Here is a 15,379-nt window from a genome sequence, read left to right on the forward strand (position 1 = left end):
CAGGTACATGACTAATATACTGTCAAATGTAATTGGAAAGTTGAGCATGAATACAAAAGAAAAGACCTGAAGAGTGACTTTTATACATAGATTGTTACACTAAATATCATGTACTGTATAATAATTTTCATTCCTGTTTTGATAATAGAAGTAGCCCGTATGCCCAGTATATATCAATGTAGATTAGCTGAAGGTTAGTTTATATATGTATGCTGTTAGGTGAAAAATATTCCCAATGTAATAGGTTGTATCTTAAACTTAGTTTAACTGTGTAGTATATTCTTTAATGTAGGCCAGGCATGAAAACTATCCACTACTAGTTAAGTTCTTTCCCTTTAATAAACGATCCCTTTATAACTGATAAACCACGCCAATAGAACCCAGAACAAGTTCACGGCCTCAACCTCACAGGGGTCGAGCCCAGATCGAAACAGACCAAGCAGGCCCGCATCAAACAAACAATGGCCCAGGTCCAGCCCATCACGCATGAGCTGGATTTGGGCCCTTAATATTTGCTCGGCTGACTGTGTACGTGGCCGCGCTTCTGATTTTGCGCAAGCACTCGGAATTCTGTTATAGATAACTTGCAAGCATGTAATTAACTAGGGCTATCTACTGTTTTCAATTAGTAGAGACAAACGCGACAAGAAACGTAGTTGCAATAGAATATCCTTTTAAAATAAGGACGAGATGAGCCTCGACAAAAATAAAAGAAAAACGCACAAATTGCGGGGCCTGCGTTAAATGTATATATTGAAGCATTCAGTCCCTAAGGTGGGTCATTTAGCAAATCTCATGACCCTCCCGGAATAATAACGCGATAGCTTCTTTAAGCGCGTATTTAATAATTTTACCTTCTTAAATTCGGGTGCGCATTTATGTGACCCAAATCCAAATCCCGACGGATTCGAGATGTGTTTCTAATCACGGGTACATTGATTGTGACGTGGTTCGAGATGCGTGTCCATGACATTGCAAATTCCTTTTAAAAACAAGAATGACACGAGCCTCGACAAACAAAATGTACAAAAGTTGCGGGGCCCTCTAATGTATGTATATATCAAAGTATTTCGAATTCGGGATGTGTCGTTTAACGAATTTTTACGACCTTCCTCAAAATAACAAGGCGCCAGTTGCTTTAGGCGCGCCTCTAATAATTTATTTTCCTTAATTCGGGTGCACATTTATGTGACCCAAATCCAAATCTCAACCGAGTCGAGATATATCGATAGCCACGGGTGCATTGATGTAACGTGGTTCGAGATATGTTTTCACGACGTTGCAATTCTCGTAAAATAATAATAACGACAAAAGCGGTTAAAAGTTAAATTTTTGCACATAGGTTCAACATGTATTAAATCAGATAATCAAGCCGAATATAACAGTTGAGCGACCGTGCTAGAACCACGGAACTCGGGAATGCCTAACACCTTCTCCCGGGTTAACAGAATTCCTTATTCAGATTTCTGGTACGCAGACTGTAATATAGAGTCATTCTTTTCCTCGATTCGGGATTAAAATTGGTGACTTGGGACACCCTAAATCTCCCAAGTGGCGACTCTAAAATAAATAAACCCATCCCGTTTCGATTGTCCTTTAATTGGAAAAACTCCCCTGCCCCCGCACGGGTGCGGAAAAAGGAGGTGTGACAGTGGCATCGATTATGCGATCGATGTTAGGCAAAGGGAAAGAGTCTTTGGGACATGCCTTATTTAAATCTTTATAATCCACACATATTCTCTGTTTGTTTCCCTTTGTAGGGACTATTACTACATTTGCTAACCATTTCGGGTATTTGACCTTCCGGATGGACCCTATTTTAAGGAGTAGTTACCTCGTCCTTGATGAAAGCATGCTTAATCTCGGACTAAGGTCTCCTTTTCTACTTGATCGGATGGAATTTCGGGTCCAGGCTCAGTTTGTGATAGTGACCTCTAGTGGGATCCCTGTCATATCGAGATGGGACTAAGCAAAACAATCAATGTTAGCTATAAGAAATTGAATGAGTTTTTTCCTGAGCTCGAGAGTTAACCTTGTGGCCAGTACCTTTCAATCAGGTAGTTGTTCGTTAAGTACGACCTACTCCAGCTCTTCGACCGTTGATTTGGTAGCGCTGGAATCATCGGAAACTATAAAGGATTGAGGAACCTCGTAATCATCATCTTTGTCAGTCCCCTGCTTGTCCGGTTGGGTCGACGCTGACATCGATGATTTCTATTTGGCTTCCTGTTTTACTTTCGAACCTGGCTCCTTTGTCGGCGAGAGTGTTGATATAGTAATTATTTCATCAATGGCAAACATCTTCTTTGCGGCGGGTTGTTCCCTGTATACCGTCTTAAAACCCTTCCGGTGTTGGAAATTTTAATACCCGGTAAAGGGTCGAGGGCACAACCCTCATGTTCTGGATCCATGGCCTCCCAAACAGGGCATTGTACCTCATGTCCCCTTCGATCACATAAAACTTAGTCTCCTGGGTGGTACCGGATACGCTTACCAGTAACGTTATTTCTCCCTTAGTAGTTTCGCAAGCCATGTTGAATCTGTTTAGCACTCGGGCCGCATGTACAATTTGGTCCTGTATGCTGAGTTACTCTACGACCCTCGATCGAATGATATTGGCCGAGCTACCTGGACCAATTAACACACGTTTAACTCTAGTTTTATTCATGAGTATAGAAATTACCAGTGCATCAATATGGGGCTGCATGATTCCTTCTGCATCCTCGTGGCAAGTCCATCCGTTTCGTTTGGAATTAAAACACAAATTCTCTGAGTATTTCGTTGTCCTCTGCCTTACCTTGAAAAGGTCTGACTTCCTTGTTTCAACCTTGATGGCCTCTACGTGTGCCTTTACGAAAGAATATGCAAGCATAGCAAATGAGTCAATAGAATTAGGTGGTAAATTATGGTACCATATCATAGCTCCCTTTGACAGGGTCTCCCCGAATTTCTTTAGTAAGATAGATTCGATCTCGTCATCCTCTAGATCATTCCCTTTTATAGCACACACGTAAGATGTAACGTGCTCGTTCGGATCGGTTTTCATTATACTTAGGAATCTCAGGCATGCGGAATTTCTTGGGGATTGGCTTCGGATTCGCGCTCGGGGGAGAAAGGTTTTTGCACGAACCTTTTAGAATCCAGTCCCTTCAATATTGGCGGTGCCCCCTGGTATTTGATCGACCTTGGAGTTTTAAGTCTTCACCTTTTTGTTATTTGCCTCGATCTTGTTTTCCCCTGACTCAATTCGTTTTGTTAATTCTTCGAGCATCTTCATGATTGCAGGATTGGTCTCCAATTCTCTCTTGTTCAGTTTCCTTGAAACCGATTAGACCATGTGTACAACTTCCTGGGATAGCTCGAGCTTGACCCTACTCGGTAGGTGATTCTGGTTTTGGAGCTGGGCTATCTCTATATGCCTACAATATTTCGAAGATCACCCGCAGGCTGATCCCGCCATCTTCGCCGCTATGTGCGCTTTGAGAGGTTGATCAAATATCCCCACGGATGCTGTCGTCGGTATCGACAACAAAATTTGCATTGATGGCTACATGTGAGATGACGTCGATTGGATCTACAGCCGAAACTCCGTCGAGGCCAACCGGGGGTACATCGTTCCCTGGTGCTATGTTATCATTTTCGTCGTGGTAGCCGAAATCATTGTCAATGTGTAGAGGTGCTAACTGAGAGTTTGCCATTTTGGTCCTCGAATTAAAAATGCTTCAAAGAATAAGTGTAAAATGGTGTGTGTTATAAAAGTTTGTACCAGGTAACCACTATTATCCTTAGCCCCACGGTGGGCGCCAAACTATTTAACCTTAAAATTGGATAACAATTGAATTTGTACGCAGTTTTAATGATACGTGATATAACTTGATACAAATTAAGAAGACAGATTAATATTGAAATTAACGATAATAAAATAAATGCAAACCACAAAATTGAACAGCCTTAGCTTCTGAGTTTGGTCATCCTCGAACAAAGAAAAGTCTCAACTAATGTTACAATTGAACAATAAGATGATAAGAACCAAAAATGATTAGTATATTGCTTTCTTTTGGCGTGTTACAATGTATCTTACAAATGATCAATACCCCACTTTATATAGTGGGGGTGTTCTACTTTTGGTACAATTCTATACAAGATAAAAAATCTCATGATTTGCTAATTAATCGGCCTCTTCTTCATACGTGCCGAGATTTTCGCCGTGATCCTCGATCGACTGCGGATATTTCGGCTTTCCGTTATTTGGCTCGGTGAGTTTCCCTCGATCTTTCTCGGTCTCGATCTTGCTCAGTCTCTGGGTCACGATCTCGACGATCTAATTTTGCTGCTTGGTTCGATATAACCCGAGCACGAGCTTTGACCTGCCATATTTCATCCTCGATTGGTCAAACAATGGACAAACCCGATTTCGACCGTATACAAGTCATTCCTGGAGTTTTTAATTTAAATGGAGGATATTTTTCCAAAAAATATCTCGTGTCAAAAGAATAGCTAAATGCTAATCGCTTTTTAAATATTGATTAAATTCTAATAGCAGCGATCAAAAATAATTATTTTCCAACCTCCTCCACATAGACACGAGGTCGGAGTAAGTTCACAGATGGCCCCTTGGATCCCTATTTAAAGAATAATCCAAGTTTATAACAACTTTTAAGTTTATTCGATTTTAAATCAACATTAGACTGGTACAGGAGGAACCAGCATTAATTCTTCTAAAGTTTACCAACAATAACCACCCAGTAAAATTTCACCTAGTGGGGTCTGGGGAGTGTAAAGTGTACGCAGACCTTACCCCTACCCCGGAGGGGTAGAGAGACTGTTTCTGGGAGACCCTCGGCTCAGAGACAATAGATCTGTGACAACAAAACCCGTAAAAATAATATCAACAACGTGAGAGACAGCAAATAAATGGAAAAGCAGTACCACAAAATTATACAAAAGTGTGAAACACAACATAAATCGACCGCTCGACTACCCCTTAACCTACAACCCTTAACCTACAACCCTAATGCTCGACTACCACTTAACCTACAACCCTAATGCTCGACCGCCACACCTTCCTATCTAGAGCCATGTCCTCGGAAATCTAGAGCCATGTCATGTCATGTCTGATCACTTCGACCTAATACTTCTTAGGACGCCCTCTACCTCTTCTCGTACATGCCAAAGCCAACCGCTCACACCTCCTAACCGGGGCATCTAGGCTTCTCCTTTGCACGTGACCGAACCATCTAAGTTGCGCTTCCCGCATCTTGTCGTCCACCGGAGCCACGCCCACCCTCTCCTGAATATCCACACTCCTAATCTTATCCAGCCTAGTGTGCCCACACATCTACCTCAACATCCTCATTTCTGCAACTTTCATCTTCTGGATATGTGACTTCTTGACTGGCTAACACTCAGCCCCATACAACATGGCCGGTCTAACCACCGCTCTATAGAACTTACCTTTGAGTTTCGGTGGCATATTCTTGTCATACAAGACTCCAGACGCTAATCTCCATATCATCCATCCCACCCCAATATGGTGCGTAACATCCCCGTTTATCTCCCCATCTCCCTGGATAATTGAACCTAAGTACTTAAAACTTTCTCTCTTGAGGACGACCTGTGAGTCAAGCCTGACTTCCACATCCGTTTCCCCCGTCACTTCGCTGAACTTACATTCTACATATTCCGTCTTAGTCCTACTCAAATTGAAACCTTTAAACTCCAGGGCCTGCCTCCATACCTCCAGTCTCTCATTAACGCCGCATTGCATCTCATCAATCAGAACTATATCATCAACGAACAACATACACCATGGCACCTCTCCTCGGATATGGTGTGTCAGTGCGTCCATCGCCAGGGCAAAAAAGAACGGGCTGAGCGCAGATCCTTGGTGTAACCCTATAACCACTGGAAAAGGCTCTGAGTCACCTCTCATAGTCCTAACCCTAGTCATAGCTCCATATACATATCCTTTATCGCCCTAATGTAAGCCACCGGCACCCCTTTCACCTCCGGACATCTCCAAAGGACGTCCTTGGGGACCTTGTCATACGTCTTCTCTAGGTCAATAAACACCATATGCAAATCCCTCTTCTTATCCTTGTATTGTTCCACCAACCTCCTGATAAGATGGATAGCTTCCGTAGTAGAACGACCCGGCATGAACCCGAACTGGTTTTCCGATATAGACACCTCTCTCCTTATCCTCCCTTCTACCACGCTCTCCCAAACTTTCATGGTATGACTTAATAGCTTGATACCCCTATAGTTGTTTACAATTCTGTATATCACCTTTGTTGTTGTACACCGGAACCATTGTACTCCACCGCCACTCATCAGGCATCCTCTTCATCCTGAAAATAACATTAAATAACTCAGTCAGCCACTCCAAGCCTGCTCTACCCTCATATCTCCAAAACTCTACTGGAATCTCGTCTGGTCCGGTCGCTTTGCCCCGACTCATCTTACCTATCGCACCCACGACCTCCTCAACCTTAATGCGCCTACAATACCTAAAGTCGCGGTGGCTTTCGAAGTGCCCCAATTGCCCTAACACGATGTTTCCATCCCCCTCTTCATTCAAAAGTTTATGAAAGTACGACTGCCATCTTTGCCTAATCTGGGCCTCTTCCACCAATACTCGACCGTCCTCGTCTTTGAGGCACATCACTTGATCCAAGTCGCGAGCCTTCTTCTCTCTCGCTTTGGCCAACCGGAATAACTTCTTGTCCCCACCTTTGCCCCCAAGCTCCTCATACAGCCGACCAAATGCAGCAATCTTAGCCTTTGTGACCGCTAATTTCGCCTGCTTCCTAGCCTCCTTATATCTTTCTCTATTTGCTCCCCTCTGATCCTCGTCGGTGCTCTCTACTAACTTAATGTAAACCGTTTTTTTGGCTTTCACTTTACCTTGGACCACGTCATTCCACCACCAATAGCCTCGGTGCCTGCCAGAGTAACTTTTCGAAACTCCCAACACCTCTCTCGTTGCCTCCCTTATACAGTCCGTTGTTGCCGTCCACATAGCGCTAGCGTTCCCACCACTTTTCCAGGCACCCATAGTCGTCAACCGCCCCTCCAACTCTCGCGCATTATCCTTAGGCAAGGCTCCTCACCTGATTCTCGACTGACACCGTACAAACCTCTCCTTCCTCTTCATCAAGATACCCACATCCATCACTAGGAGCCTATGTTGAGTTGTGAGGTTCTCACTCGGGATCACCTTGCAATCCTCGCACAACCCCCTATCACACCTCCTAAGGAGGAGATAGTCAATCTGAGCCTTAGCCACCATACTCTAGAAAGGAAAGTTTGCCAACACTAACTACAAATTAATTACTTTGGGAAAAGCTGAATATAGCTTAAATAATAAGATGGAAATCGATTACCCCATGAAATTCTATCATAGACACTCATACCTGGAAAGAATTACGGACTCGGTAGTTTGTAGGAAATTGAAGATTGCCATTGGGCAGAATATATTGACAGCCCTTAGACTTGCCAACATATTTCATTTAGACGCTCAAACTAAAGTTTGTTATTTAGACGCTCAAACAAAAACCTATTCCAATTTGAGCACATGAACACATGATAACTTATTAAATTCAATATAAATACCCTGTGCGAATAAGTTTTGCCCATGATAACTAAGGAAAACATCAGGAAACTTATTTGGATAATTGTATTTTTTTTAAAACTATCCCCCATCTATTTGCTCAACTCAAACCGACTCGGTGATAGCCTTAGATAGAGAGCATAAGCAAAGGTAGAAAGCTGGGACCTTGATCAACTCGCCAACAATCAAGTGGAATATGGACGTTTATGCGTGATTCTCTCCTGCAAATCAAGGAAACAATTGAAGGACAACATGTAGGTTAACAGATAAAACGACCAAACACCCGATCAAATCTTGGTCTTCTTGAACTACCATCGATAAGTAATACCTGTTTTAAATATAATTTTGCCACCAAAATTATAGCATCATCTTTCAATCCAACTCCCTTTTGGGGCTGATAGGGAAATCGCCAAATGTAAACGACCCTTCCACACAACCCCCCACACCCCACACCCCAACTTCAAAACCCAAAGAAAATCCCAATATTAACGCTAAAACCCAGCAGGCAAACATTGGTCATATGTTATCCAGAAGTTTCCAGCAGCCAAAAGACTGCTCTACTAAATACATAGGTGAAGATTCAAATAACTTGAAAGTTAATAGTACCACATTTCATCTGGTGGTTTTTTACACGTCTAGATCAGATAGCAGAATAGCACTTACATCAACGGATTAGTTTCCAACCACAATCACAATTGTTTTGCTAACAAAAGAAAAATGTCAGATACTGCACCAACTATATATATGTATAGAGGAGAGCCAGAGAAGGGACTTCTCTACTCTTCCTCCCTTCTTAAACTGAAAAGCATTCTCCCTGCAAGAACAACAATATCATTGTCATGAACAGTGTTAAGAAATCAATACAAATAAATAAATTCAATGTTCCAGAAAAGAGGGATTGGATGTGGGAGGAGGGAAAGGAGCCTTAATTGTACACGAAACCTACCTCTATCAATAGCATTAGGTTTAATAGCTAGCGTGTCGAAGCACACACTTCTTCATCCACAAGAAGGGCTCTTTTTACTTTAATCAGTCATCCCATTCACTTCAAAGAACTTTGCAAGAAATATTTAGAACACGAAGAATATTCCGATTACTCAGTCTACCATTTTATTTTGGAAGCTTTGCAGAAATCTTCCAAAGCTAAAGTACCACGGGATGATCACTCATAACCATTGGCGGTCCAACTTAGAAATATAATGTGAAGTTCAAAAATTGAAGACAATAGCTAAATAGTAAATCATAAAGTAAGTTAACAACATCATAGGCAGATGAGAGTTCAAGCTAAAACATTACAAGTACTATATTGGAAGAGGCAGAAAGTAGCATCCACAGATGCCCAGTATAAAAACAAATTACCTCACCTCATCTAAAGTTGGTTATTAGCAAGACTGTATCATCTCTTCCTACGTCTTACCTCACCTTCAGTCATAGCAGAGAAGACAGTCCCTTTCTCTTTAATCTGACAGGCAATAACTGTCTCTCTCCCCTCCCTCGAACTGCAGTCCTTCCTCCTCTAACCCCTCCACCAACATCTTCCACCCACTTCCCTTTAAAGCAAAAGTCCCTTCTCTCCACTTTCTCTCTTTCACTTCCCTCCAACTAGCCTATTCTTTCTTCTTATGGGAATTGGTACAAAAATAATTAAAGTCCAAAAAGGCCTGCTAGTTATCAGGATCCGTTAACTCTGTAAGAGAAAAATAGAAAACCCAACTTTTAACACAGTATAGTGGGTGCATTTACATATAATCAGAACCCAACTTTCATATGCAAAGACAGCTCATCTCAACGCAACAGTCCAGCAGAAACCAATATTTTATTCAAATAATCCAGTAAATCATCAACTTCCTTTATTTTTGGGGGCAGTTTATGCATACCTTGACTATCAACTGGATACCTGCATGTTGTGAAAGGGAGCATGGTGTTTGGGTTTGCAGGAATTTGATAAATTGTAGAGACAATGGGAGAAAAGCAGTGGTTAAAGGGACTTCTGCAACAATTCATAGGGCTTTAGATTAGTGTGGAAATCAGCTAGGCGAGAGAAGTTGGAGAAGCACGATTAGGGTGGAGCTGAATTGTTTTCCTAATAAATGGGAAGAGGTGGAGGTGGAGCAAGATTAGCAAATGGAAGAGTGCCTAAAGTGTAATATGATTACCACTGCAAAGTCTTAATATGTTATTGCTTTTAGAACTACTACTAATATAACCTATGAGAGAACTACAAGCTATGCCACACGGACTCTCCAAAATTATTGTCGGGTGCGTGTCAGATCCTCCAAAAGTAGTGCATTTTGTAGGATCCGACACCAGTGAGGCAACATTTTTGGGTGTCGGTGCAACATAGACTACAAGAACTTTATAAATAAAATGCAGCAGGTATTCTAAGCTTTCATCTATACTAATCAAGGAAACAAGCAGCCACCAGCATATATTAGTGCCCCTTGACGTTTTCCTATAAGAAACTAGAATAGGGAACCACGCCTAAAAATTTAAGATAAAAAAATATATTTGGCCACCTTTGCTGAATAATGTTTTTCGTGTACTTTTTGATTGATAAGGATCTTTATTGAATGAAATTAAAGAAAGTCTGGGAAGGCCTCCACCTTTTGGCGAATCAGAGACTTGCAAATGACATTCAACTGTCAAAACAGGAAATAACTTCAAGTTCAGGTAGTGCTCTCAAAAAATGCTTCCATAATTTTCAATGTGAATTAACCCATAATGATAAGATATAAATATCATCAAATGTTCTACAATTGTAAATATTGTTTCTCATGAAAATTTGAAAACTAGGAATTGAATGCATACCTAACAGTTCTGCAATATTTAGCTGTTTATAACTTCATATACTGGTAAGCAATAAAATGGAAGTAAGACTATGCAGTGATACACAATGTACTCAAAAATACCCAACGGCTAGCCCCTCCATCCAAACTTTGTTTTCGGATCAGACATTCTAAGGTGAAAGTGGCTTCTGTCAAAGTTAATATGCAGGATCGAATTTCAAAATTTTTACAAAGGATGGGAAAAGAATATATTAAATAAAGGATGCAATCATGTAGAGGGTTCAGAATTTTATCAAACTATTCAATCATTTTGAAAAAAGACTTTGACAACATATCTATTTGAATGAAAAGTCAACTTGGACACAAGACTATATGATAGATGGATTAGCATTTATACTAATTACTAAGTAGTAATAGAGAACTAAAAGAACAACAAGAGAGTCAAGTGAGTAGCCCATAGTTTACACATCCCAAGTTGTAACTTTCAAAAACAATCTGTCATAGACTGATTCATTTTTCTGTAAGGTCGAGGAAACGGAACCAGTTAGATGATTTTCAAATCTATCTTGGACAAAAATACGGCAAGGTTTTATAATTGAGAAAGCATGATTAGACAACTAGAAAAAGTTTGCCAACTAAGATAGGACAATCTTAACTTCCAAACCTTTAGAAGCCAGATAGTGAAACGGAGAATTAAATTCGACTACTCCTATAACATATCAGCAAGATTCTTTAATACTTTATAATGTCTTCCCCTATCTCACTAGGAAAAAGAGAATCAGGATTTAGAGATATACTCTTGTTCCCCAAATCCAGCTAGTAGAAAACTTGATTGCTACTATAGAGCTTGATCAAATAAATTGCATGCTAAGTGTCCATTCAAGGGGAAGCAACAATAAAAGGGTAATATAAGATAAAACATGCATTTCACTTACCTCTTTAGTCTAATTTAAACTTCTCTTTTAAAGTTCCAACTTGAATTCCTCTATCACCAAGACATCTTCTTCCTCAATGTTTCCGGCTCCATCTTTTTTCTCTGGTTCTATCTTTTCCTTCTCATCCTTTTCGTTTTCACCCCCATCATTTCCACCCCCATATAAAGGGACAAGGGTTCCCAAATTGACAAATGATTCAAAAAAGTCCAATCCACCATTAATCTTAGCATGTTTGAGGGACTTCTTTTCTAGACTATACCATAGGAACTTCCTATTATCCATTTCCAGAAGAACTTCCTTACCAGTCACTGAATATGCTATTGGCCTCAAGAAACTGAAATGTTGACAACCATCTAACTGCTCAACTGAAAACAACTTTATCCAAGACTCCTTCACTCCGTAATCCTTCATCACCCATATGTCGACATGATCTAACACATGATTCTTTGCATTAGTACGAACAACGACGTGACCTGAAATCAAACAAAGGCATTCTCCCAAGACTGCCAAATTTAAATGCAATGGCTTGCCCAAATTCTCAGGATATGGCACCAGCTCAAATCTCTCACTTCCAAGATTGAGACCTATAAGAACCCAAGGGCTCCACTCTGATGATGGTTCCGTAGATGCAAGCCAGTGCAATGCACCTGCAGCAAACGTGCCATTGTCTTCCTTAACCAACCAGTATGGACAGTCCTGAATCTTCTTCTTCCACAAACCCAACTTCAAACTATAAACCATTGTAACAGTAACTAAGGAACTACCGGAGAAGTGATAAAATTGGGCTATTTTAACGACCTTATAATCATTAGCAGAAGTATCATACCCAAAACCACCACAAATTTGGCTCAACCCAGCAACCTCTCTCGGTCCATGATTCTGTGGAGGGTTAACGTGACAAACCGGCAGTTTCCGGAACATTTTAGTGGATGGATTCCACACACCGTTGTCACTCAAGTTGTTGGATATTAAATCAAACCATGGCAAGAGCCGAGTACCTGAGTTGGGCCATAGGGCTGCTTCAGTGGATGGTCAAGTTCTTCTAGTTGGCTACTAGAGATTGAACTGAAGTCGAGGGAGAAAAGCTTGTGAGCCTTGAAAATAAGCTTGACATCTGAGTTGTGTTTCAGTACCTGTTGCTTGAGGTGTGCTCGGATGAATTTGGGGCTATCAATTAGGGCTTTGAAAGACTTGCTTACGCACCTGAATCTTAGCAGTGACTTCACCGGCAGTCGGTAAAGTATATCGTTAATTACTTCCGGCGGAACGTCCGACATTGTTGAGTGGAAATGAAGGAAATGGTCACTGCCGTCGGTAGGGTTTTAGGATATCTACTACTACTAGTATTTGTAGTAGGGTTTCCAAATGGAAGATAGGTGCTACAGACAAAGAAGCTTAATTTGATTTATGGATAAGGGGTGGCTAACTTTGTCTGCCTTTACTAGACAGAATATTGAATATTCCATATTGTTTTTTACCGGGAATATTCCACATTATTGAAAAAGGAAAAGGAATATTCCATATTATATTCCATTTTAATTCTGCTCATTTCTTTTTCGTTGTACATTAACTTTTGTCTTTACTCTTGAGTACAGGGAGGATAGTATGAATAAGGGGTATTTTTTATTTTTTTTTCTTGGAGAGTTATTTCATTGCTTGAAACTTATTTTTCTTTAACAAAAATTCACGCAAGTGTTTTATTGCGGCCATGCGACACAACTTTCTCTAATTTTTTCAAAATTTGCTTTTTAGCTTAATTCCTGCTCAAATCATCTCAATTTTTCGCCATCCGCTTCCTAATTCCTATATATAAAAATTCAACCATTGTGCTTAATCGATCATTTTATATCCATTAAAACACTTTAAACATACTATGTAGGTGTATTTGAATAACGACGGCAGTGTGCAATAAATATTCCAGAAATCAATGGCAATAATATAGCATTTAGTATCAATAAATAACAATAAATGACATTTAAATAAATAGAATGAATGAGTCACCCAAGAAAGGATGGAATCACTGAATGTTCTTTCTGACAATGATGAGTGATGAACAATCTTTTGAATATCTGAGTTATTCTCGGATCTAGTGGACAAGTATAGACAAGAATCTTAGTAAAAAGGTGATGTTTGTATACTTGCAATGAGATCTGATTCTCTTTCTCAAGTCAAAGTATATTTTACAAATGAATATCACATGTCCCATATCATTATGTCTCTTTTTATTTATAGGGAACGTGTTCCTAAAAACCCTAACAGCCCAAGTGCAGAGAATATTTACTAGAATATTCTCTTTTGTATCATATCTCGAAACTAGTCGTTACAGCTCTCACTACAAGAAAGTTGATCTATAGTGGCAACTTTAAGTGGCGACTCACTTGGTCGCGACAAAAGATAAGGGTATAGCAGCGATTACTATTGTCGCCGCTGAAAGCAGCCTATCAGTGACAACTGAAAATGAGTCGCTACAAAAACTAGTGTGTTTCGCGACAGCCCTGGTAAAAGCCACAAAGTATAAGGGCTTTTGTGGTGACTTTTGGTGTCGCCACTGAATCTATCACCCCCTAATTGTCCTATTTTGTACAAAAAATGAAGTGAACAAAAATAAACCCTAAAGTAATAAATCTCCTCCTCGTAAAATCTCTAACTTGCTCCCCCTTCTCAACCCCAAATCATCTTGAACTTGCTCCTCACTGAAGAGGGTCACACACTATCGATGGTGAACACACTCCTTTTTGTCTCATTATCCGGTAAATCAAGCACTGACTTCTTCCATCGTCTCTTCCTCTCTTGATTTTGTGCTCTCTACTTTGTTAAGGTGAAAAATCTAATCCTATTTTTGTATTGTGATGCTTTACAAAGTATGCTCATATTCAGGAGAAGCGATTACATCTGATGATGATTGGTGCATTTTTGCGGCATGAGATTTAGGGTAAGCACGATCTTTAGCGATTTTTGGTTATTTATTATTGCAAAAGTGTAAAATTAAGGCTTTGTCATGATATGGGATCTTCTTTTTAATATAATATCTACGCTCTCAACCTCGGTCTCGGCCTCGATGACAACTCTTTGACTTCAATCTTGCTGACTCTTCGACTGTGGCCTTCGCTGATAATTAGATTACTTCAACGCGTGGCATCCCATGAATGTTTTACTAATACTATTTCGAGTATAGATGAATGTTGACCCATACAGTTAGTCTCTCCGCTTATTGAGGTTGTTCCCGTAGACGAGGTCATTAAGCGGACAATGTCATTCATAATTCGATCTTATAGAGTTGACTGAGGTCGTGGTTGTGGAGACAGGACTACGTGGCCTTCTGAGGTCCTATATTTTGAATATTTTAAATTACCCAGGAAGTTCGTTGGGACCATCTGGTCCACGAGAAGAAGTAACGTCATGACACTATACATTATAACGATGCTGTTTCCCGACACATTGTGTCGGTTTAGGTGTGACCCATGATTGGCTCTGTCGTTCTGATTTTCGTGCTAATCATGACCCGCATTTTCAATTCTGGTGCCTTTAAGGAAAGGTTTGTTGGTTTTGAAACTTTTCCAAACTCTTTCTTCTCTTTAAGCAATAATCTCTCCTTCATCTTCTCTGCAGAACTCTTTTTACTCCTTGTTTCAGTGACTTGCATCAATCCTCATTCCTTTTTGCTTGTTATCCTCCTCCGTTATATTGAATCATGCCTAATGTGCCTTCTGAGGCTAGCAAGGGGAGTCATATTACTCCCTTGGCAATAGTGTTCCCCTCCCATGAAGTAGTGTTCCTGCCACCGTTGAGTATGCAACCTTCCCGTCGGTGGAAGAGATAATCCCACGCAACCATGATTCTAGATCTGATTTCACCAAATCACCGTATGCCAAACCTGAAGCCTTTCGGTCAGTGATGACGGTAAAAGAATTGGAGTAGCTTAAGTCTAAATTAGGCCTTCCCAATCACATTGAGTTGATCCTGGTCGGGTGGGATACGGTACAAGTCCATTGTCCTAGTTATTGCACCCTCTACGCCTACCCCTTCCAAGTCGGCTATTCTCTCCC

General features: G+C 40.6%; 3 protein-coding genes across 3 annotated transcripts; all 3 read right to left on the reverse strand.

The window, feature by feature from the left end:
• Positions 1 to 3,491: 3,491 nt before the first annotated feature.
• Positions 3,492 to 5,848, reverse strand: LOC138881317 (uncharacterized). Its single transcript, XM_070161530.1, has 3 exons — positions 5,455 to 5,848; positions 3,818 to 3,872; positions 3,492 to 3,720 (listed from the first exon to the last, which is right to left on the reverse strand). The coding sequence occupies exons 1-3, from the start codon at positions 5,846 to 5,848 to the stop codon at positions 3,492 to 3,494; spliced, it is 678 nt and encodes a 225-aa protein (XP_070017631.1).
• Positions 5,849 to 6,259: 411 nt separating this feature from the next.
• LOC138881318 (uncharacterized) lies at positions 6,260 to 7,057 on the reverse strand. The gene is made up of 2 exons (XM_070161531.1): positions 6,510 to 7,057; positions 6,260 to 6,350 (listed from the first exon to the last, which is right to left on the reverse strand). Exons 1-2 carry the CDS (start codon positions 7,055 to 7,057, stop codon positions 6,260 to 6,262), a joined length of 639 nt encoding a protein of 212 aa, XP_070017632.1.
• Positions 7,058 to 8,097: 1,040 nt separating this feature from the next.
• LOC104244123 (F-box protein CPR1-like) lies at positions 8,098 to 12,726 on the reverse strand. Its single transcript, XM_009799448.2, is given in 3 exon segments — positions 8,098 to 8,426; positions 11,334 to 12,301; positions 12,304 to 12,726. Coding segments are annotated over 2 exon segments (1,248 nt in total). The 5' UTR covers positions 12,611 to 12,726; the 3' UTR covers positions 8,098 to 8,426; positions 11,334 to 11,360.
• Between the last annotated feature and the right edge of the window lie 2,653 nt (positions 12,727 to 15,379).

Source organism: Nicotiana sylvestris, chromosome 11 (assembly GCF_000393655.2).
Source record: "Nicotiana sylvestris chromosome 11, ASM39365v2, whole genome shotgun sequence".
Taxonomy (NCBI): domain Eukaryota; kingdom Viridiplantae; phylum Streptophyta; class Magnoliopsida; order Solanales; family Solanaceae; genus Nicotiana; species Nicotiana sylvestris.